Here is a 23,624-nt window from a genome sequence, read left to right on the forward strand (position 1 = left end):
CCGTTTGCTTGGGGATGGGAGACCGAAGTGAACCGCTGTTGAATGTTCAGCTCTTGGCACCAATTCTTGAACGTCTTGTCGGTGAACTGAGTCCCATTATCCGAGATGAGGATGTGGGGTATGCCAAATCGGCACACTATGTTCTTCCAGACGAAGTCCAATGCCTTTGAGCTCGTTATCGTAGCTAATGGTTCAGCCTCCACCCACTTCGTGAAGTAGTCCACGGCAACGATAAGGAATTTCATTTGCCGAGGAGCTTGAGGAAGTGGTCCCACTATGTCTATGCCCCATTGCATGAAAGGCCAAGGGCTTTGCATAGTGTATAGATCGGTCTGCGGCATCCTTGGGACATTTGCATGAATTTGGCACTTCGTACACTTCTTGACGAGCTGCACTGCCTCTTGTACCATGGTTGGCCAATAATATCCCCATCTCAGAACTTTTTTAGCTAAAGCTCTGGCTCCGATGTGGCTACCGCACGATCCTTCATGAACTTCTCTGAGGATGTAGTCCGTCTCTTCTGGTCCTACGCACCGCAATAACGGCTGGAGGTAAGACTTTCTAAAGAGGACTCCTTCATGAAGTTCGTACCGAAGTGCTCGGCACGTGATCTTCCGAGCTTCTCTCTTATCCTCGGGCAATTGTCCTTGATCCAGATACTGTAAGATCGGCGTCATCCAGTTCGGCGAGCTGGATACTGAATGTACCTCGGCTTCATCAATGCTTCGATGCATTAATTCTTCCACCTTTGAGCTCGGATCGGAGGCCAACTTACTTAAGGCATCTGCTCGGCTATTTTCCGCTCTGGGAATGCGGATTATCCGAAAATAGGAGAAACTTCGGCTGATGCTTTGCGCTTTGTCCAAATACTTCTTCATTCTCTCGTCACGAGCTTCACTTGTACCCAACATGTGATTTACTATGACTTGTGAATCACAATGGACTTTGAGAGATTTGACGAGCAGACTTTGCGCTAACTGGAGTCCGGCCAGGAGGGCTTCGTACTCGGCTTCATTATTAGTAGTGGGGAATAGGAAACGAAGTGAGTAGGTTACCTCGTGTCCGTCGGGAGCGACAAGTAAAATACCAGCTCCACTTCCCATCTTGTTTGAAGCTCCATCTACGAATCCGCTCCAGCAGTCCGGCGGCTCTACTTCGGATCCAAGGGCTGTGCTAGTTCGGCATTGGCAGAATTCTTCTGTTCGGCAATAACAGGAATTGCTTGATCGAACTTCGCTTCTGCAAGAAAATCTGCCAAGGCTTGTCCCTTGATGGCTTTCCGAGGTAGATATTCAATTGTGTGCTCTCCCAACTCTATAGCCCACTTGGCGATTCTGCCTGATGCTTCTGGTTTGGTCAACACTTGCCGAAGTGGCAGATCAGTTAAGACGCATACCTTGTGAGCATAGAAGTATGGCCGCAGTCTCCTTGCTGCATTTACTAATGCCAGAGCAATCTTTTCCAGAGGTTGATACCTGGTTTCTGGACCTCTTAAGCTCGCTTGTAAAATAGATGGGAAGGCTGCTTTGGGCCTTCTTCTCGTACAAGCACCGCGCTTGATGGTTTGATCCGATGCCGCTAGAGTATAGAATAGTACTTCGGCTTCGGTTGAGCAGAGAGAATAGGAAGCTCGGCTAGATTAACTTTGAGCTCGCAAAGGCCTTTTTTTCGTGCTCGGCTCCCCACTCGAACTTGGTGGGCCCTTTTTCAACACCTTGACGTAACGCAGTTGCTTTTCGGCTAGCTTGGGAAAGGAATCTAATTCAGTGCGGCTAGACATTCCGGTTTTAGCCTTTGCACGGCATGTGGGACTTCGGCATAGCAGGTTCTGAACGACTTGAACTTTTGAGGGTTTGCCTTGAGTCCGTCCTTTGAAACCCAACAACCCAGAAACTTTCCCGATCTACAAAAAGGGTACCTTTTTTGGGGATTAAGTTTGGGTGGCCCGCTTGCTGAGCACGTTGAGAGTGGACCTTGAGGTTTGTCTCGTAATCCGAGGTTCTTTTGCTCGGTGACGACTATATCGTCAACTACATTCACCTCCTTTCCAATCCGGTGCCGAAAAAGCTTGTCTACCATCTTTTGATAAGGCCTTGGTCTTATGAAGTAAACTTCTTTGACCGGACTTGGTCCTTGGTCTGATGAAATAAACATCTTTGACCGGACTCGTCTTTGGTCTGATGAAATAAACATCTTTGACCGGACTCGTCTTTGGTCTGATGAAATAAACATCTTTGACCGGACTCGTCTTTGGTCTGATGAAATAAACATCTTTGACCGGACTTGGTTTGTGTTCTAATTTGGCGATTTTTGTCGCCGGGATCGAACTTTCCCTTGTCCTAATTCGGCGAGTTTTATCGCGTGGATCGGACTTTCCCTGTTAACCGAAGTGGTCTTATGCAGTAAACCTCTTTGACTAGACATGGTCGTCCCCGGTCTTATGAGGTAAACTTCTTTGACCGAACTTGGTCGTCCTAATTCGGCGAGGTTTATCGCGTGGATCGGACTTTCCCTTATTGCAGTTCGTTTCAGACGAAGTGCTTGTTAAGCTGAATCGCGGTCTTGTATCCTCCTTGGAAGCTTGGACTCACAATCGTTGGCTTATTGCAGTTCGTTTCAGACGGACTGCTTGTTAAGCTGAATTGTGGTCCTATATCCTCCGTAGAAGCTTGGACTCACAATAGTCTTTAATAATCGATCTAAAAAGGAGATCAGTCTTTAAAGAACGATATACCTTGGTACCATTTGTAAGAGACGACAAGCACATAGAGACAAAACACATAGAGAAAAAAATGAAAAGGACGAAGGAAAAAAACTTTAAACCCTTTTTTTTAAAAAACGACAAGTAAAAGGTACAAGTAAAAAACAAACAAATAAAAACACATACCCCTATGACCGAACTAGACACAAGACGGACTGACCGGACTTTTGTCTCTTACAAGTGGAACTTCTTGAGGTTGGAGACGTGCCATGTTCGGGGTACTTGTTCTCCTGACATGTGAGTCAATTTATAAGACCCTTTGCCGAGGACTTCTGACACCCGATATGGACCCTCCCATGTGGGTTCGAGTTTGCCCAGCTTTTCTGCTCGGCTTACTTCGTTGTTTCTCAAGACGAGATCTCCCACTTGAAATTGAAGCTTTTTCACCCTTTGGTTATAATACCGGGCTACTTGCTCCTTATACTTGGCTGCTTTTATGCACGCCAATTCTCTTCTTTCTTCGGCGAGATCTAGTTCTGCTCTCAGTCCGTCGTCATTCATTTCTGAGGAGAAATTTAGAGTTCGGGGACTGGGTACGCCGATCTCCACCGGAATTACGGCTTCAGTGCCGTACACCAGACTATACGGAGTTTCACCGTTGGAGGTTTTGGGTGTAGTTCGGTAGGACCATAGGACTTGAGGGAGATTTTCTACCCATTGTCCTTTGGCTTGTTCTAACCGAGCTTTTAACCCTTTCACCAGAATCCGGTTCGTTACTTCCGTTTGTCCGTTTGCTTGGGGATGGGAGACCGAAGTGAACCGCTGTTGAATGTTCAGCTCTTGGCACCAATTCTTGAACGTCTTGTCGGTGAACTGAGTCCCATTATCCGAGATGAGGATGTGGGGTATGCCAAATCGGCACACTATGTTCTTCCAGACGAAGTCCAATGCCTTTGAGCTCGTTATCGTAGCTAATGGTTCAGCCTCCACCCACTTCGTGAAGTAGTCCACGGCAACGATAAGGAATTTCATTTGCCGAGGAGCTTGAGGAAGTGGTCCCACTATGTCTATGCCCCATTGCATGAAAGGCCAAGGGCTTTGCATAGTGTATAGATCGGTCTGCGGCATCCTTGGGACATTTGCATGAATTTGGCACTTCGTACACTTCTTGACGAGCTGCACTGCCTCTTGTACCATGGTTGGCCAATAATATCCCCATCTCAGAACTTTTTTAGCTAAAGCTCTGGCTCCGATGTGGCTACCGCACGATCCTTCATGAACTTCTCTGAGGATGTAGTCCGTCTCTTCTGGTCCTACGCACCGCAATAACGGCTGGAGGTAAGACTTTCTAAAGAGGACTCCTTCATGAAGTTCGTACCGAAGTGCTCGGCACGTGATCTTCCGAGCTTCTCTCTTATCCTCGGGCAATTGTCCTTGATCCAGATACTGTAAGATCGGCGTCATCCAGTTCGGCGAGCTGGATACTGAATGTACCTCGGCTTCATCAATGCTTCGATGCATTAATTCTTCCACCTTTGAGCTCGGATCGGAGGCCAACTTACTTAAGGCATCTGCTCGGCTATTTTCCGCTCTGGGAATGCGGATTATCCGAAAATAGGAGAAACTTCGGCTGATGCTTTGCGCTTTGTCCAAATACTTCTTCATTCTCTCGTCACGAGCTTCACTTGTACCCAACATGTGATTTACTATGACTTGTGAATCACAATGGACTTTGAGAGATTTGACGAGCAGACTTTGCGCTAACTGGAGTCCGGCCAGGAGGGCTTCGTACTCGGCTTCATTATTAGTAGTGGGGAATAGGAAACGAAGTGAGTAGGTTACCTCGTGTCCGTCGGGAGCGACAAGTAAAATACCAGCTCCACTTCCCATCTTGTTTGAAGCTCCATCTACGAATCCGCTCCAGCAGTCCGGCGGCTCTACTTCGGATCCCAAGGGCTGTGCTAGTTCGGCATTGGCAGAATTCTTCTGTTCGGCAATAACAGGAATTGCTTGATCGAACTTCGCTTCTGCAAGAAAATCTGCCAAGGCTTGTCCCTTGATGGCTTTCCGAGGTAGATATTCAATTGTGTGCTCTCCCAACTCTATAGCCCACTTGGCGATTCTGCCTGATGCTTCTGGTTTGGTCAACACTTGCCGAAGTGGCAGATCAGTTAAGACGCATACCTTGCGAGCATAGAAGTATGGCCGCAGTCTCCTTGCTGCATTTACTAATGCCAGAGCAATCTTTTCCAGAGGTTGATACCTGGTTTCTGGACCTCTTAATGCTCGGCTTGTAAAATAGATGGGAAGCTGCTTTGGGCCTTCTTCTCGTACAAGCACCGCGCTGATGGTTTGATCCGATGCCGCTAAGTATAAGAATAGTACTTCGGCTTCGGTTGGAGCAGAGAGAATAGGAAGCTCGGCTAGATAACTTTTGAGCTCGTCAAAGGCCTTTTTCTGCTCGGCTCCCCACTCGAACTTTGGTGCCTTTTTCAACACCTTGAAGAACGACAGTTGCTTTTCGGCTGCTTGGGAAAGGAATCGATTCAGTGCGGCTAGACATCCGGTTAGCCTTTGCACGTCATGTATGGACTTCGGCATAGCCATGTTCTGAACGACTTGAACTTTTGAGGGGTTTGCCTTGAGTCCGTCCTTTGAAACCCAACAACCCAGAAACTTTCCCGAATCTACCAAAAAGGTACACTTTTGGGGATTAAGTTTGAGGTTGGCTTTCTTGAGCACGTTGAGAGTGGACTTGAGGTTGTGCTCGTAATCCGAGGTGCTTTTGCTCTTGACGACTATATCGTCAACATACACTTCGACCTCCTTTCCAATCAGGTGCCGAAAAAGCTTGTCTACCATCCTTTGATAAGTGGCTCCGGCATTCTTTAAACCGAATGGCATCTTTTTATAAGCGAAAATGCCGAAATCAGTAATGAAGGCCGTTTTTGAAGCGTCAATCTCATCCATTAAAACCTGATGGTATCCTTTGTATAGATCAAGAAAACAAAAAATTTCAAAGCCTATCAGAGCTTCTACTTTTTTATCTATGTTCGGAAGTGGATAGCAATCTTTGGGACAGTGCTTATTTAGATCGGTGAAATCTATGCACATCCGCCATCCTCCTTCCTTTTTCTTGATCATGACAGGATTGGCCACCCACGAAGGATACTTCACTTCGAATAACACATCCGCCTTCAATAATTGACGGACTTCGTCATGGATGACTTGACTTCGTTCTGCCGCAAAGAGTCTTTGCTTCTGTTTTATCGGCCGGACCGAAGGATCAATATTTAAACGATGAGTGATTACCTCGGGGGGCACTCCGGTCATGTCCAACGGAGACCATGCAAAGACGTCTTTGTACTCCTTGAGGAGCTGGATGGTTTTTTCCCGAAGTAGAGGCGTTCCCGCGAAGCCGATCTTAACCGTTCTGGATGGATCGTCTTCGTACAGCTGAACTGTCATCGAATTCGGCTCCGGTATGACTTCGGTCATTGCCTCTGACTCCGGCTGCTGTGATTGCTATGCTTGGTGGTGCCGATCTGACTGCTCGGCACTTCTAAGCGCAATTTGCAGACATTCCTTTGCTCTCTTTTGGTCACCTCGGATGACCGCTATCCCTCCTTTAGTAGGGATCTTGATGGTGAGGTGATAAGTGGAGCAAATGGCCCGAACTGTGTTGAGCCAGTCTCTTCCCAGGATGACGTTGTACGGGGACCGAGCTTTCACCACGAAAAACTCAATCATCGTACTGGAGCTAGTAGGCGCTTTCCCCACCGTGATCGGAAGGCTGATAATACCTTCAGGGCGGGTGTCCTCCTGGGCGAAGCTCTTCAGGGGAAGCGGAGCCGGGCTGAGCCGAGCTGGGTCCACTTCTAGTTTGTCGAAGCACTCTTTAAAAAGAATGCTGACTGACGCTCCTGTATCCACAAACACCCTGTGGATCAGTTTGTTTGCCACTCCGGCTTGGATGACAATGGCGTCTTGGTGAGGAGAGATGGCCGGGACGGGATCAGCATCCGAGAACGTAATCACTTCGTCCTGCTTCAGCCTTTTATGCGTTGGCTCTTCTCGATTGGAGCCTCTGCGCTCTGACTTCAGGGACGACTTGGTCTTCCCGGCAGGGAGAGCGTCAATAGTCAGGATTACTCCATCATATTGCGGCTCGTCATCGTCTTCGGGATCCGGCTGCCTTTTCGGATCCTGAGGAGCGCAGTTCGCACCTCTCTGCTTCTTATTCTTCTTTGACTGCTTGCTTTGGTATTTTTTCAATGTCCCTGCCCTCACAAGAACATCGATACCTGCAGCCAAGTTTCTGCACTCCTCGGTATCGTGACCGTGGTCTTGATGGTAGGAGCAGTAGTTATCCTGGGGTCGGCGCGCGGCAGATTTCGTCATCCGCTTTGGCTTTTCGAACAGGTCAGAGTGTAGTTCGAAAATTTCCGCTCTCGGCTTGTTCAGCGGTACGAACTGAGCGGGCGGCTTCTCGGGATTGAGACGGGGTCCCAATCTGTCTTGCACCGGAGTCCTTTGAATCCTTTCAAAAGGAGTTCGGCGAGGATGTCCCTGATCGCCAAAAGGAGTTCGGCGAGGATGTCCCTGATCGCTATGATCGGGCTTCCTCCTGTCTCCTCGGGACGATGAGCTGTCTAACGACCGTTTGCGACGGTCTGCCTCATCGGCCCGGGAGTACTGGTCCGCAATGTCCCACATTTCCTGAGCTGTCTGCGGACCGCACTCAACGAGCTTCCTGTAGAGAGCTCCGGGCAAGATTCCATTTTGGAATGCCGAGATGACAAGCAGATCGTTGAGATCGTCTACTTGCAGGCATTCCTTGTGGAATCTTGTCATAAAGTCGCTGATTTTTTCGTCGCGACCTTGACGAATGGAAAGCAGCTGAGCCGAAGTGATTCGGGCTTCCGCTTTCTGAAAGAACCTCCTGTGGAAGGCATCCATTAGATCTCGGTAAGATCTGATGCTGCCCTGGGGGAGGCTATCGAACCACCTTCTCGCGTTCCCGATGAGCAGCTCGGGAAACAGCTTGCACATGTGGACCTCGTTGAGACCCTGGTTCGCCATGTTATACTGATAGCGCCCCAAGAAATCGTGAGGGTCCACGAGCCCGTCGTAAGTCATCGACGGAGTTCGGTAGTTCTGTGGTAGGGGAGTTCGGGTGATGTCGTCCGAGAACGGAGTCTTCAGTGCTCCGTACACGGCGAATCCGATATCTCGTCGGTATGGAGGAGATTGAGTTCTCCTGTGATTCCGGTACCGAGGAAGAACAGGAATATGTCGGGGTTGAGGATTCTTCTTCCTGGAAGACACGGCACTACTGCGGTAGTGACTTTCATGTCTGGATGAGGAAGGAGAATCCTCCGTTTTCGTCTTCGGCTCTTGGCTCTTTTGCAGGAAGGCTAAGAACTCATCCTGCTTCTCAGCCAAGAACAGCTTGACAGCCTCATTCAAATCAGGCTGCTGGGAAGACTCAGTGGGACGATTTTTGGAGCGGCCTGTTCCTTCGCCATGAGAACTGGTGGTGGATTTATCCCTAGGCTGTTTTCCAGACCTATGGGATGGATTGGCTTCCTCCTGGTTCTCACGGGCAGGAATACGGGTACTCTGAGATCTGGTATGCATTTTTTGGGTGGAAAAAAATGGATCAAAAATTCGCTTTATCACAAATTTTGTTCTCTGCTTCCCACAGACGGCGCCAGTGATGGATCCGCGAATTTCTGATGTTAGTAAAAACTGGTAGAGAATGAAAACTACAACACACAGAATTTACGTGGTTCGATTTACTGAAGTAAATCTACGTCCACGGGAAGAAGGGAGGGCAAGATTGTATTGCTTGATCTGGGATTACAGCTTACAACACAGACTTGCTATATGATTTTATCTCTAGAGAGCTTAACCCCCTTCTATCTGATCTAAGTTCTATTTATATCTTGAACTAAGATCGTGGCTTGCATCACCACCCTAAGTCGTGGATGTCGTGTAGGTCATGGCCTAAGATCGTGGATGTAGCGTAGGTCATGGCCTACGATCGTGGCCTGAGTTGACACCACGTGGTAGTGGGTGTGTTGGACATCCTGTATGGGTCCACTAACTCCTTGTTCGGTCGAATACTGAGACCGAACTGCTTTGGTTGCCGATCTGAGAGTAGAGCTTGATGCCGACCTGAGAGCAGAGCTTGATTGGATGGCTTTTACCGAGCTGTAGGCTGAGGCCGAACTCTTTGGTAATGCCGAACTCATACTCCTGCTTTGGTTGCCGATCTGAGAGTAGAGCTTGATGCCGACCTGAGAGCAGAGCTTGATAGGTTGGCTTTTACCGAGCTGTAGGCTGAGGCCGAACTCTTTGGTAATGCCGAACTCATACTCTTCCTTGGGCTTTGGGCTGATGGGCCGTCATTGCTGTTGGGCTTGTTTAGTACGCACCCCATCAGTAATCAATTTCTCATTTGATTTCTTACTATAAGCCGAATCCCCCATGAACTAATTTAATTCGATCATCACTTGCTCTTGTTCTCACTCTAGGGTTTAGAACGATCCTTTTCCTTTCTAGTCACAAATTTTAGTTTCCAAACCAGAAATGCCGTTGTTAGAACTTAGCACTGTTTCCTGTACTTGTTTTTCCTTTCTGTTTCTAAGCCTGATAGGTCTAGCTTTCATGAATTGGTTTGCTGTTAGCTAGTTATGATTGTTCATGGTATGTTTGGCATAGCTGCTACTGACTTCAAATTATTGAGTGGCAGTGTCACCCAGGCATGGATGTCTACTGCTACGGTGAATTTCGAGCCCAGTGGTATCACACTCAATTTCAGCTTTACAGTGACCTCTTTTTTCTCAATCTCTGATACTAATGTTTTTTGCTTTTGGTGAAACCTGCAGCTAGAATATTTGCACCTTATTCAATTTACAAGGGTAAAGCTGCATTGTCAGCTGATCCCCTTCTCCCCAAGTTTACTAAATTGGAAGTATGATATCAAATAACAAACCTTAGTTATTTTCATGATATGTATTCCATTTTTGTGCTCTATTATGAAGCTGTAATTTGGATCCTTCGTTTGTAGACTGGGGATTACAGAGTTGAACGCCGTGGTGTCATCATGTTAACATTTTGGCCCTCAATTGGTGAACGCAAATATGATTGGGAGAAAAGGCAGGTACTTTTATGACTGATTTTACAGACCTTTTGTTATGGAAGGACTCAGGTGACTTTGTTGCTTGATCTGTATGTTTCTTCTAAATTTTGTACTGCTGGACTGATCAGTGGCTTATCTATATGTTATTCCGTATACTACAGAAATTTGCTCTGTCCGCCACGGAAGTTGGGTCCCTGATCAATTTGGGTCCAAAAGATTCATGTGAATTCTTCCATGACCCATCAATGCTATCAAGGTTGCTTTTTTATTTGGTGTGTTTGCATTTGAATCTTTTGCAAGCTTTTGTTCCCCGTTTTTTCATCTTTTGGTTAGTTTAATAGTGATATTAAATGCAATTTGATCTACACTCCACAGTAATGCAGGTCAAGTTAGAAAGAGTCTATCAATTAAAGCACATGCTGATGGTAGTGGTTACTTTGTTTCTCTGAGTAAGTGGTTTCTTTTTCTTTGGGCAGAGTAAATAGTTCTGTTTATTTATGAAGTTGTGCGAACAAATCATGAAGTCGATGACTGTAGCCAAATGGTGTGATTGGTATGATGTAGAACTTAGTCAATCCCTTACTCCCTTACTTGGTAGTTCTACCATCTGTACTTGACAACTTGTTTGATCTTTAATATTGAACAAAGTGCAATAGGAATACCTGAAGTCACTGAGTGAATATATGGATGTGCTGCTTTGCAGGTGTTGTCAACAATGCTGTCAACACAAATGATCGGTTTGTTGTTCCTGTCACTGCTGCTGAGTTTGCTGTCATGCGGACTGCTTTCTCTGTACGACATTATCTTTTAGTATTTTTTCTTGTTATCTACTTATTTGCAAACATGTATGAATTGCGTATAGTGAGATGCATCCTTCCATTTTGGTGATGGCTTGTAGATTAACTCAATATAGATAGTAAAGGATTCTTTAGCTACTAGTTGATCGTCTACTACAGATCTAAGCATTTTGATGCTTCAATGCTTGATTTAGTTCAAAGTTGATCTTTTTGTTTGGCATTGTTTGATTATTAGGTGTGTAGTTATTAGAAAAAAATTGAGGATTCCTGGTTACTGCAGCCTATAAATATGATGCTATTGATTCGTGCATTGTTATGCTTAGTTTAGTTTCATCTTCTTGGTGCAGTTTGCTTTGCCTCACATCATGGGCTGGGACAAAACTGTGGCAAAGCTCCCTTTTAGCAGTAACCATCAAGGTTCAGGTTCGGGTATGGGTATGGTGGTTCGTCAAGCTCAGACCTCTGAGTGGGATCGATAGATCTTTTGCGAAATCATGTTTGTAATCATATCCATTTTCTTGAATCTCAGACTGCTCATAACTACTCTTCCCAAGTGGATTATATAACCATTTGCAATTAACTATTTCAGAGGATAATATTTTCCCATATCTACATATCCACCTAATGTATATGAAAATGCAAAAGCCTCCAATCATATTATATCAACGAATGCACTCTAAACCTTTGCATATGACTAACCAAATCACAAGCAGAACAACACAGACAGCAGCATCAATGGCAACAACAATCCTCACTTGCCGGCACCACTTGTCCCTCAGATACTGGGGGCTAGTCTTGATCCCGTCAGAGTTCCCGGATCGCCTATGCTCTGGCGTCTCAATATCTATCACAGCAACTCCAACACCAGCACCATCACCATCATCCTTCTTCTTCTGCTTCTTCTTCTTGTCTTGTTTGCAGGGCCTTGCAAGGAGAGGTGCTTTGGTGGAAGAAGTGCCTGCAGCTTCGGCCCCATTCATGTCCGGCCATGTGGACCCTCCTCCGCCCTCGGAGAGCCTTTCCAAGGATGCCACCAAGCGACAGGCGGCTGGCGCAAAGTGGTCGTTGTCGAGAGTGTTGGTGGATGAGGCGATGTTTGTGAACTGATCCCTCAAGCTGTGGAGGAAGGCGAGCAGGTGGGAGTTGGTGAGAGTGTGGCGGCGGAGAATGGCCAAGTAGACGAAGGCGCCGTCGATTAAGAAGGTGAAAGTGTAAGAAGCAATGGTTTGGGAGTAGGATCTGTGGTAAGGAGGGATGGATTCCAAGCATAAGGCGGCCATGTTGTCGATCTCATGGTTGCCGATGCTGTATTTGTACAAAATTCGGCCCTCTTTCCATACGCAGCAGTAGCAAACCTTATCCATGTCGGTCGGATTTCTGGTTATCTCCACAGACATCCCCACCGGTTTTATTGCAGAGACACCTAAGCTTTTTTTAAAAATTCAAATCCCTTTCTACATACGAAGATAAGCTGTTGAGATGCAAGAGAGAGAAAGTCAACAGAGAGATGGGAGGGAGGGAGGGAGAGGGAGAGGGAGAGGGAGAGAGAGAGTAATAATGACTAGTTCTAGTTCTAGTTGAAGTTGAAGATAGGACAAGTAGTTAGAGTTTAAGTCAGTAGTTGACTCCGTCAAAATGGATCTTCTGCAAATATGTGGAGTTATGATTTGGTAAACAAACTTCATTTTTCATATAAAAATTTAAGTTAAACCTACGAACTTGTTACTTTGCAGTTTACATTGATCACCTATACATATTGATAGTAAGATTTGTGGTTTATGTATTGAGATTAAGATTTGAAAAAACTGCTTAGTTCAAGCAATTTTTGGTTAATTTTGTAACTTCAAAGAATATGATGAATTGTAATAATGTTGACATATTTTTTCATTTGTACCATAATCACGTATTTGGGAGAAGTTATGTATAATGTGACAAATGAAATATACTAGACAAAACATTTACCTACTTCAACAATGTCATGTAATACATCGAGTCAACTACTATCTTTGATTTTTTTACATGTAAGCGTTTCGTCAATAAACTCAAACACGTAGCAAGCTGAATTATTCAATATAAGACAACTGAAAAAATATCAAAATTATGACATAATCAGCCATTTTTAAAAATTGCAAAATTAATAAAAAAATTAACCAAACCTCGTGATTTTTTTAAAATTTATCCTCTTTTTTACTATAACCCGATCATTCTATATGTATGATCTTATGTTTAAAAGTTTAAATACATGTATGCCATAAATATATCTTCTCCAGCCAACTATAAATAAATACACGCACACACGCACACACACACACACTCACTCAACGTGAGTTGGTACTTGGTAGAGATGGTGACTGATGAACCTTAATCATACATTTGACTTGTCCAAGTGTTGGAAAAATACATAAATAGAGACAAGATGCCTCTTCACTCTCAATGAAGAAAAACTAATACTCCAATATATTCCAATTCATGAGTAGACTCATTTCACAGTCTCCCTTTCACCTTCTTCATCACCATGCCCGGTATCTTGATCCCTTGCGATGGCAGCATCCCCTTCTCCATCACCCTCCGAAGACGGCTCACTAGTTTGAGGATCTTCATCAATGGCGGCTTCTTCATCACTAGTTTCCGGATCTTCGTCAGACGGTTGGGTATCCGGGGGAGGTTTAGTCAAAGCAAGAAGGGAGTGGCGGCATAGTGGACAAGTGGTATGAGTGGTTAGCCAGAGACCGATGCAATCCATGTGAAACGTGTGCTCACAGCTCGGTATCTGCTGTAACTTATCCTCGGCCTGGTACTCCCCTAGGCACACTGAGCATCTGCCATTACAAACCACCAAGGTTTAGTGAATGATGCATGAACTGCAATGGAACCAATCATGCAACCATACTCCTCACATCAGAAATGTTTGAGCCCCACAACAAAAAAATTTGCATCTTGGCACATCTCAGTGTTTCTTTTTAAGACCAATCCAGTTATACAGATGGAGATTTCTTTCCCAACTTTATACTCCCAATAGAGTCATAGATGCATTAGATTTGGTTACAAATTTATCATAACAAAATGAGGGATAAAAAAAGATTAATTTTTCTTTATCACATTTGAGTAGTCCCCATATTTTTTTATCTCATGTTTGATAATTTTATCATGCCAACTCCCCCAAGTACTGTTAATACACCAACCACTCATGATTATACCATCCAAAATTGGAGTCAAAATGAGGGGAAAACATGTCCTAAGAAATTCTCCCTTGAAATACATATACTCTATAGAACAAGTGAAAAGGGGGAAAACACCAAAGACAAGACAACCTACAATTACATAGCTAAGTAAACTTCAACTATATCTATTTATAGCATAGCATCTTGAATTTAGATGAAGTAATGAAATAAGGGCCAACTTACTGTGTGTCTTTGACAGAAAAGCTCTGATTAAAGACAATAACAGGCAGCATCTCCCTCAGCTCCTTCTTTAGCCCAAGCTCACACTAAACCAATCAATAGTTAGCATTATATTAATGAGAACTGTCTCAAATCTGAAGGAAAATTATCACATACCCTGGAGAGATCATCGCCGATTTCAGACATTAGGACAGAATTATTAGCCCTCATTCTGAGAGAAGACCAGTCCGCCCTTCGCCGCCGCAGATAGAACCAATAAAACAAGAATAAAAGTATAAAAGTGAAGAAAATTGGGACAGAGAAGATGAAAGTCTGGTAGATTTTCAACTGCGAAGAGCCATTCGAGCAACAATTGCTACCATTGCTGCCTATTTCTTGATCTGAGATGCTGTTCTTCACACTTAGCGACATCACCGACACTCACTTCCTCTGGATCCAAATTAGTAGATCGCATTTGTTGAACCCCCACTTGATTAGACGAAGCAAGATTGGATTTTTTTCACTCTCTGTTTTGGAGAAATGGAGATGAGCTGCGGAATTAGTTGGGAGAATGGAAGGTCGAATTGTAGTTGTGGAGAGAAATGTAGCAAGTAGGATCTGGGATTCGTTTGGATATAGACAGAGATCTCAACAAAAACTCTAACTGATGAATCCGCGAATTTCTGGTGGTAGTAAATGCAGGAAAGTAGAAATCACAACACAGAGATTTACGTGGTTCGATTTACTGAGGTAAATCTACGTCCACGGGAAGAAAAGAGGGCAGAGTTGTATTGCTTGATCTGTTTTCTACAGCTTACAAATACAAGCTTGCTATATGATATTCTCTCTCTTAGAGTTGGTGAATCCTCTATCGGATCTAAGTTCCGTTTATATATAGAACTGAGATCGTGGCTTGCATCACCACCCTAAGTCGTGGAGGTCACGGAGGTCATGAGATCCTGCATGGCCACTAATTAGGCGGTGGCATACATCATCAGTAATTATGTCGTGGATGTCGTGGAGGTCATGAGAGCCTGCATGGGTCCACCACTAGATAGATCGTGTCTCCCAGTCCGGTATTGCCGAGCAGCTTTTGCCGATGCTGAGACCGAACTGCTGAACTATTGCCGAGCAGCTTTTGCCGATCTGAGAGTAGAGCTTGATGCCGACCTGAGGGCAGAGCTTGATTGGTTGGTTTTTACTGAGCTGTAGGCTGAGGCCGAACTCTTTGGTCATGCCGAACTGATACTCTTTCTTGGGCTTTGTGCTGGCTTGTTTAGTACGTACTCCATCACTACCCCCCCCCCCGAAAAGCGAAGTGAATCACTTCGGCATCCTGGATAATGGTACGGGGTAAGTTGATGTTTGTCCTCGGTCTTATGAAGTGAACTCTTCTTTGACCAGACTTGGTCCTTGGTCTTGATGAAATAAACATCTTTGACCGGACTCGTCTTTGGCCTGATGAAATAAACATCTTTGACCGGACTCGTCTTTGGTCTGATGAAATAAACATCTTTGACCGGACTAAGCTTGTGTCCTAATTTGGCGAGTTTTATCGCTCGGATCGGACTTTCCGTTGTCCTAATTTGGGGATCGGACTTTCCCTTGTCCTAATTCGGCGAGTTTTATCGCGTGGATCGGACTTTCCCTTGTCCTAATTCAGGCAAGTTTTATCGCGAGAATCGGACTTTCGTTGCAGTTCGTTTCAGACGAAGTGCTTGATTTTTAAGCCGAATTGTGGTCTTGTATCCTCTTTAGAAGCTTGGACTTCACAATCGTTGGCTTATTGCAGCTCGTTTCAGACGAACTGCTTGTTTAAGCTGAATTGTGGTCTTGTATCCTCTTTAGAAGCTTTGACTCACAATCGTTGGCTTGTACACGTTCTAAGAAGGGGATCAGCCTTCGAAGAACAAGATACCTCAGTTACATTTGTAAGAGACGACACTCACATAGACAGACACAACGCACGTAAGACAAACAAAAACGCACATAGGCAAAGAGAGCAAAATAAAAAACAAGGAAAGCACATAAGACTGACTGACCGACCGGACTGTCTCTTACAAATGGAACTTCTTGAGGTTGGAAATGTGCCATGTTCGGGGTACCTGTTCTCCTGACATGTGAGCCAATCTGTAAGACCCTTTGCCGAGGACTTCTGACACCCGATACGGACCTTCCCATGTGGGTTCGAGCTTGCCCAGCTTTTCTGCTCGGCTTACTTCGTTGTTTCTCAAGACGAGATCTCCCACTTGAAATTGCAGCTTCTTCACCCGTTGGTTGTAATACCGGGCTACTTGCTCCTTGTACTTGGCTGCTTTTATGCACGCCAATTCTCTTCTTTCTTCGGCCAGATCTAACTCGGCTCGCAGTCCGTCATCATTCATTTCTGAGGAGAAATGTAGAGTTCGTGGACTGGGTACGCCGATCTCAACCGGAATCACGGCTTCAGTGCCGTACACCAGACTGTACGGAGTTTCACCGCTGGAGGTTGTGGGTGTAGTTCGGTAGGACCATAGGACTTGAGGGAGATTTTCTACCCATTGTCCTTTGGCTTGTTCTAACCGAGCTTTTAACCCTTTCACCAGGATACGATTTGTTACCTCCGTTTGTCCGTTTGCTTGTGGATGAGAGACCGAAGTGAACCGCTGTTGAATATTCAGCTCTTGGCACCAATTCTTGAACGTCTTGTCGGTGAACTGAGTCCCGTTATCCGAGATGAGGATGTGGGGTATGCCAAATCGGCACACTATGTTCTTCCAGACGAAATCCAATGCCTTCGAGCTCGTTATCGTAGCTAATGGTTCAGCTTCCACCCACTTCGTAAAGTAGTCCACGGCAACGATTAGGAATTTCATTTGCCGAGGAGCTTGAGGAAGTGGTCCCACTATGTCTATGCCCCATTGCATGAAAGGCCAAGGGCTCTGCATAGTGGATAGATCGGTCTGCGGCATCTTTGGGATATTTGCATGGATTTGGCACTTCGGGCAGGTCTTGACGAGCTGCACTGCTTCTTGTACCAAGGTTGGCCAATAATATCCCCATCTCAGAACTTTTTTAGCTAAAGCTCTGGCTCCGATGTGGCTACCGCACGATCCTTCATGAACTTCTCTGAGGATGTAGTCCGTCTCTCCTGGTCCTACGCACCGCAATAATGGCTGGAGGTAAGACTTTCTAAAGAGGACTCCTTCATGAAGTTCGTACCGAAGTGCTCGGCTCGTGATCTTCCGAGCTTCTCTCCTATCCTCGGGCAATTGTCCTTGATCCAGATACTGCAAGATCGGCGTCATCCAGTTCGGCGAGCTGGATACCGAATGTACCTCGGCTTCATCAATGCTTCGATGCATTAATTCTTCCGCCTTTGAGCTCGGATCTGAGGCCAACTTGCTTAAGGTATCTGCTCGGCTATTTTCCGCTCTAGGAACGCGGATTATCCGAAAATAGGAGAAACTTCGGCTGATGCTTTGCGCTTTGTCCAAATACTTCTTCATTCTCTCGTCACGAGCTTCACTTGTACCCAACATGTGATTTACTATGACTTGTGAATCACAATGGACTTTGAGAGATTTGGCGAGCAGACTTTGCGCTAACTGGAGTCCGGCAAGAAGGGCTTCGTACTCGGCTTCATTATTAGTAGTGGGGAATAGGAAACGAAGTGAGTAGGTTACCTCGTGTCCGTCGGGAGCGACAAGTAAAATACCAGCTCCACTTCCCATCTTGTTTGAAGCTCCATCTACGAATCCGCTCCAGCAGTCCGGCGGCTCTACTTCGGATTCCAAGGGCTGTGCTAGTTCGGCATTGGCAGACTTTTTCTGTTCGGCAATGACAGGGATTGCTTGATCGAACTTGGCCTCTGTAAGAAAATCTGCCAAGGCTTGTCCCTTGATGGCTTTCCGAGGTAGGTACTCGATTGAGTGTTCTCCCAGCTCTATGGCCCATTTGGCGATTCTGCCTGATGCTTCTGGCTTGGTCAAAACTTGCCGAAGAGGCAGATCGGTTAAGACGCATACCTTGTGAGCATAGAAATATGGCCGCAGTCTCCTTGCTGCATTTACTAACGCCAGAGCAATTTTTTCCAGAGGTTGATACCTTGTTTCTGGACCTCTTAATGCTCGGCTTGTAAAGTAGATGGGAAACTGCTTTAGGCCTTCTTCTCGTACAAGCACCGCACTGATGGTTTGATCTGATGCCGCTAAGTATAAGAATATTACTTCGGCTCCGGTTGGAGCAGAGAGAATAGGAAGCTCGGCTAGATAACTTTTGAGCTCGTCAAAGGCCTTTTTTCTGCTCGGCTCCCCACTCGAACTTTGGTGCCTTTTTCAACACCTTGAAGAACGGCAGTTGCTTTTCGGCTGCTTGGGAAAGGAATCGATTCAGTGCGGCTAGACATCCAGTTAGCCTTTGCACGTCATGTATGGACTTCGGCATTGTCATGTTCTGAACGACTTGAACTTTGGAGGGGTTTGCCTTGAGTCCGTCCTTTGAAACCCAACAACCCAGAAACTTTTCCGAATCTACCAAAAAGGTACACTTTTGGGGATTAAGTTTGAGGTTGGCTTTCTTGAGCACGTTGAGAGTGGACTTGAGGTTGTCTTCGTACTCCGAAGTGCTTTTGCTTTTGACAACTATGTCGTCGACATACACTTCAACCTGCTTTCCGATTAGGTGCCGAAAAAGCTTGTCTACCATCCTTTGATAAGTGGCTCCGGCATTCTTTAAACCGAATGGCATCTTTTTATAAGCGAAAATGCCGAAATCGGTAATGAAAGCTGTTTTCGGAGCGTCACTCTCATCCATCAACACTTGGTGATATCCTTTGTATAAATCAAGAAAACAGAAAATTTCGAAGCCGATCAAAGCTTCTACTTTTTTATCTATATTCGGAAGGGGATAGCAATCTTTAGGACAGTGCTTGTTTAGATCGGTAAAATCTATGCACATCCGCCATCCTCCTCCTTTTTTCTTGATCATCACAGGATTGGCCACCCAGGAAGGATATTTTACCTCGAATAGTACATCCGCTTTTAGTAATTGGCGGACTTCGTCATGGATGACTTGGCTTCTTTCTGCCGCAAAGAGTCTTTGCTTCTGTTTTATCGGCCGGACCGAAGGATCAATATTTAACCGATGAGTGATTACCTCGGGGGGCACTCCGGTCATGTCCAACGGAGACCATGCAAAGACGTCTTTATACTCCTTGAGGAGCTGGATGGTTTTTTCCCGGAGTAGAGGCGTTCCTGCGAAGCCGATCTTGACCACTCTGGATGGATCATCTTCGTATAACTGAACGGTCATTGAGTTCGGCTCTGAAGTGACTTCGGTCATCTCGCTTGCCTCTGACTCCGGTTGCTGTGATTGCTATGCTTGATGGTGCCGAACTGGTTGCTCGGCACTTTTAAGCGCAATCTGCAGACATTCTTTTGCTCTCTTTTGATCACCTCGGATGACCGCTATCCCACCTTTAGTGGGGATCTTGATGGTGAGGTGATAAGTAGAGCAAACGGCCCGAACTGTGTTGAGCCAGTCTCTCCCCAGGATGATGTTGTACGGGGACCGAGCTTTTACCACAAAGAACTCGATCATCGTATTGGAGCTTGTAGGCGCTTTTCCCACCGTGATCGGAAGGCTGATAATACCTTCAGGGCGGGTGTCTTCCTGGGCGAAACTTTTCAGAGGAAGTGGAGCCGGACTGAGCCGAGCTGGATCCACTTCCATTTTATCAAAACATTCTTTAAAAAGAACGCTGACTGACGCTCCTGTATCCACAAATACTCTGTGGATCAGTTTGTTTGCCACTCCGGCTTGAATGACAATAGCGTCTTGGTGAGGAGAGATGGCTGGGACGGGATCGGCATCTGAAAATGTAATCACTTCGTCTTTCTTCAGCCTTTTATGTGTCGGCTCCTCTTGATTGGAACCTCTGCGTTCTGCTTTTAGGGACGACTTAGTTTTCCCGGCAGGGAGAGCATCAATAGTCTGGATTACTCCATCATATTGCGGCTCGTCGTCGTCTTCGGGATCTTCATGCCTTTTCGGATCCTGAGGATTGCAGTTCGCACCTCTCTGCTTTTTGTTCTTTTTCGGCTGCTTGCTTTGGTATTTTTTTAACGTTCCTGTTTTCACAAGAACATCAATACCTGCAGCCAAATTTCGGCACTCCTCGGTATCATGACCGTGGGCTTGATGGAAGGAGCAATATTGATCCTGAGGTCGCCGCGCGGCTGATTTCGTCATCCGCTTTGGTTTTTCGAACATATCGGAATGTAGTTCGAAAATTTCCGTTTTTGACTTGTTTAATGGTACGAACTGAGCGGGCGGCTTCTCAGGATTGAGCCGTGGCCCCAATCTGCCTTGTACCGGTGCCCTTTGAATTCTTTCAAAAGGAGTTCGGCGAGGAAGCACCTGGCCGCTTTGATCGGGCTTCTTTTTCTCTTCTTGGGATGAGCTGTCTAAAGACCGTTTTCGACGGTCTGCCTCATCCGCACGGGAAAACTGGTCCGCAATGTCCCACATTTCTTGAGCTGTTTGCGGGCCGCACTCCACGAGCTTTCTGTAGAGAGCTCCGGGCAGGATTCCATTTTGGAATGCCGAAATGACAAGTAGATCGTTAAGATCATTTACTTGTAGGCATTCCTTGTGGAATCTCGTCAGGAAGTCGCTGATCTTTTCGTCGCGACCTTGACGTATAGAAAGCAGCTGAGCCGAAGTAATTCGGGCTTCCGCTTTCTGAAAGAACCTCCTGTGGAAAGCATCCATTAGATCTCGGTAGGATCTAATGCTGCCTTGAGGAAGGCTGTCGAACCACCTTCTGGCGTTCCCGATGAGCAGCTCGGGGAACAGCTTGCACATGTGGACCTCATTGAGACCCTGGTTCGCCATATTATACTGATAGCGTCCCAAGAAGTCATGAGGATCCACGAGTCCGTCATAGGTTATCGACGGAGTTCGGTAGTTCCGCGGCAAAGGAGTTCGGATGATATCGTCCGAGAACGGAGTCTTTAACGCTCCGTACATGGCGAACCCGACATCTCTTCGGTACGGAGGAGAAGGAGTTCTCCTGTGATTCCGGTGCCGAGGAGAAACAGGAACATGTCGGGGTTGAGGATTCTCTCTCCTGGAAGACACGTCACTACTGCGGTAGTGACTTTCATGCCTAGACGAGGAGGGAGAATCCGTCGTTGTCTTCTCCGGCTGTTGGCTCTTCTGCAGGAAGGTTAAGAACTCCTCCTGCTTCTCAGCCAAGAACAGCTTGACAGCCTCATTCAAATCAGGCTGCTGGGAAGACTCGGTGTGTGGACCTTTTGAGCGGCTTGTTCCTTCACCGTGAGAACTGGATACAGACTTCTCACGAGGCTGCTTTCCAGGCCTATGGGCTGCTGGGTTAGTTTCCTCATGGTCATCACGGACGGAGGCACGGGAGTTGTGCGATCTGGCATGCATTTTTTTTTTTTTTTTTTTTTTTTTTTTTGTAGTGGAAAAAGGGTCAAAAATTCGCTTTATCACAGATTTGGTTCTCTGTTTCCCACAGACGGCGCCAGTGATGAATCCGCGAATTTCTGGTGGTAGTAAATGCAGGAAAGTAGAAATCACAACACAGAGATTTACGTGGTTCGATTTACTGAGGTAAATCTACGTCCACGGGAAGAAAAGAGGGCAGAGTTGTATTGCTTGATCTGTTTTCTACAGCTTACAAATACAAGCTTGCTATATGATATTCTCTCTCTTAGAGTTGGTGAATCCTCTATCGGATCTAAGTTCCGTTTATATATAGAACTGAGATCGTGGCTTGCATCACCACCCTAAGTCGTGGAGGTCACGGAGGTCATGAGATCCTGCATGGCCACTAATTAGGCGGTGGCATACATCATCAGTAATTATGTCGTGGATGTCGTGGAGGTCATGAGAGCCTGCATGGGTCCACCACTAGATAGATCGTGTCTCCCAGTCCGGTATTGCCGAGCAGCTTTTGCCGATGCTGAGACCGAACTGCTGAACTATTGCCGAGCAGCTTTTGCCGATCTGAGAGTAGAGCTTGATGCCGACCTGAGGGCAGAGCTTGATTGGTTGGTTTTTACTGAGCTGTAGGCTGAGGCCGAACTCTTTGGTCATGCCGAACTGATACTCTTTCTTGGGCTTTGTGCTGGCTTGTTTAGTACGTACTCCATCACTAACCTAAATAGATAAAGTTGAGAGATATAGCTGTTTCTCTCTCATAAAATCTTCTTTGTCAGCTTCCACACTACACACATTTTCACCATGTACGGTCTCCTCTCCTCAAGTAGAACTAAGAGCATCATGTCCCTGCGGACCGGCGTGCCTGACGTCCGCCATTAGGCAGCATGCACACGGATACGGACGTCCGCTGCGGACATCGAAGTTCCGCGGCTTTCCAGGACGTCCGTCGGGACGTCTGCCATTGCGTTGACACGATGGACTTCCCGGCGGACGTCGTGATTTTTTTATTGTTTTTTGTGGATGTCCGTCGGGATGTCCTTGGGGATGTCCGTCATTGTGTAGTGGGATGTCCCTATGACGTGGCAGTGCAGTGGGATGTCCTTATGATGTGACAGAAGATGTTTTTGGGAAGTGCAGTGGGATGTCCTTATGATGTGGCAGAAGGTGTTTTTGGGAAGTCCGTCGGGATGTCCGCCGGGACATCCGTCCCATTGTGGATGCCCTAATAATGTTTAATTGAGGCCATCCGCGACGCATCCCTTAGCCGTCTCTTATATCGTCCCGGAGAGACGATAAGAGACGGCGTTGGCGACGTGCGAGCTCCGGTTCGTCCATGATGCCCACTCGCCGGCCCACGAGTGGGCGTCGTTTTTATCCGAAAAAATATTTTTTTTGGTTTTTTTTTACAAATTCAGGAAAAATTCAAAAATTTTAAAAATATCCCTAAAAATATTCTAGCCGTTTATAGGCGTTTTTTTGCAAATTTTTATTTTTTTAAATTTTTTTCAAGCCTCCAATCACTTCTATAAATATCAAATCATTCCCACAAATTAATCCACCATAAAAATATATTTTTTTTATTTAAATTATTTATTTTTAATATTTTTAGGATTTTATTAATGAGGTTTTTAATTTTTTTAGAATTTTAAGTTGTAATTTTATTTTATTTAATGAAGTGTGTTTTTATTAATTGAATTTGTTGGAAATAAAAATAAAAAATGAAATTGAATGAATAGTTAAGGGATGAGATGGTTAAGAGATGGATAAGAGATGGAGGGTTACAAGTGCTATCTCTTAGTTAAGAGATAGAGTAAAAAGTACAGTGAGGCCCATGAATAGTTAAGAGATGAGACGGTTAAGAGACGGATAAGAGACAGTGTTGCGGATGACCGGATAAATTTGAGAATACATGGAGAACAAATAGAAAGAAAGTTTCTTTCGATGAAAATAAGACTAATTTATTGGATGGATTATGATAGAAAAATGAGACACTATTTTGAAATGTCAAACTTGTTAGATTAGATATTAATATAAGTAGAAAAATATTATTACAACATTTTGTTGTATGCGAAGCGTTGCAAGACTTGTCCAAAATAATATAATCTGTTAGATATTTCCTGGTATGTGAAAAGTAGTGAGTCATTTAG

At 45.5% G+C, this 23,624-nt stretch overlaps 3 protein-coding genes across 3 annotated transcripts; 1 reads left to right on the plus strand and 2 right to left on the minus strand.

Annotated features, from left to right (window-relative positions):
• The first annotated feature begins 9,189 nt into the window (after positions 1 to 9,189).
• LOC121793046 (single-stranded DNA-binding protein WHY2, mitochondrial-like) lies at positions 9,190 to 11,282 on the plus strand. The gene is made up of 7 exons (XM_042191249.1): positions 9,190 to 9,508; positions 9,595 to 9,680; positions 9,777 to 9,869; positions 10,010 to 10,104; positions 10,224 to 10,297; positions 10,552 to 10,640; positions 10,993 to 11,282. Exons 1-7 carry the CDS (start codon positions 9,400 to 9,402, stop codon positions 11,122 to 11,124), a joined length of 678 nt encoding a protein of 225 aa, XP_042047183.1. The 5' UTR covers positions 9,190 to 9,399; the 3' UTR covers positions 11,125 to 11,282.
• LOC121793040 (phytolongin Phyl1.1-like) lies at positions 11,187 to 12,211 on the minus strand. Its single transcript, XM_042191237.1, has one exon. The coding sequence runs from the start codon at positions 12,040 to 12,042 to the stop codon at positions 11,308 to 11,310; it is 735 nt and encodes a 244-aa protein (XP_042047171.1). The 5' UTR covers positions 12,043 to 12,211; the 3' UTR covers positions 11,187 to 11,307.
• A 782-nt stretch (positions 12,212 to 12,993) lies between these two features.
• LOC121793057 (RING-H2 finger protein ATL58-like) lies at positions 12,994 to 14,657 on the minus strand. The gene is made up of 3 exons (XM_042191261.1): positions 14,203 to 14,657; positions 14,050 to 14,132; positions 12,994 to 13,464 (listed from the first exon to the last, which is right to left on the minus strand). The coding sequence occupies exons 1-3, from the start codon at positions 14,455 to 14,457 to the stop codon at positions 13,125 to 13,127; spliced, it is 678 nt and encodes a 225-aa protein (XP_042047195.1). The 5' UTR covers positions 14,458 to 14,657; the 3' UTR covers positions 12,994 to 13,124.
• Between the last annotated feature and the right edge of the window lie 8,967 nt (positions 14,658 to 23,624).

Source organism: Salvia splendens, chromosome 1 (genome assembly GCF_004379255.2).
Source record: "Salvia splendens isolate huo1 chromosome 1, SspV2, whole genome shotgun sequence".
NCBI classification, from domain to species: Eukaryota; Viridiplantae; Streptophyta; class Magnoliopsida; order Lamiales; family Lamiaceae; genus Salvia; species Salvia splendens.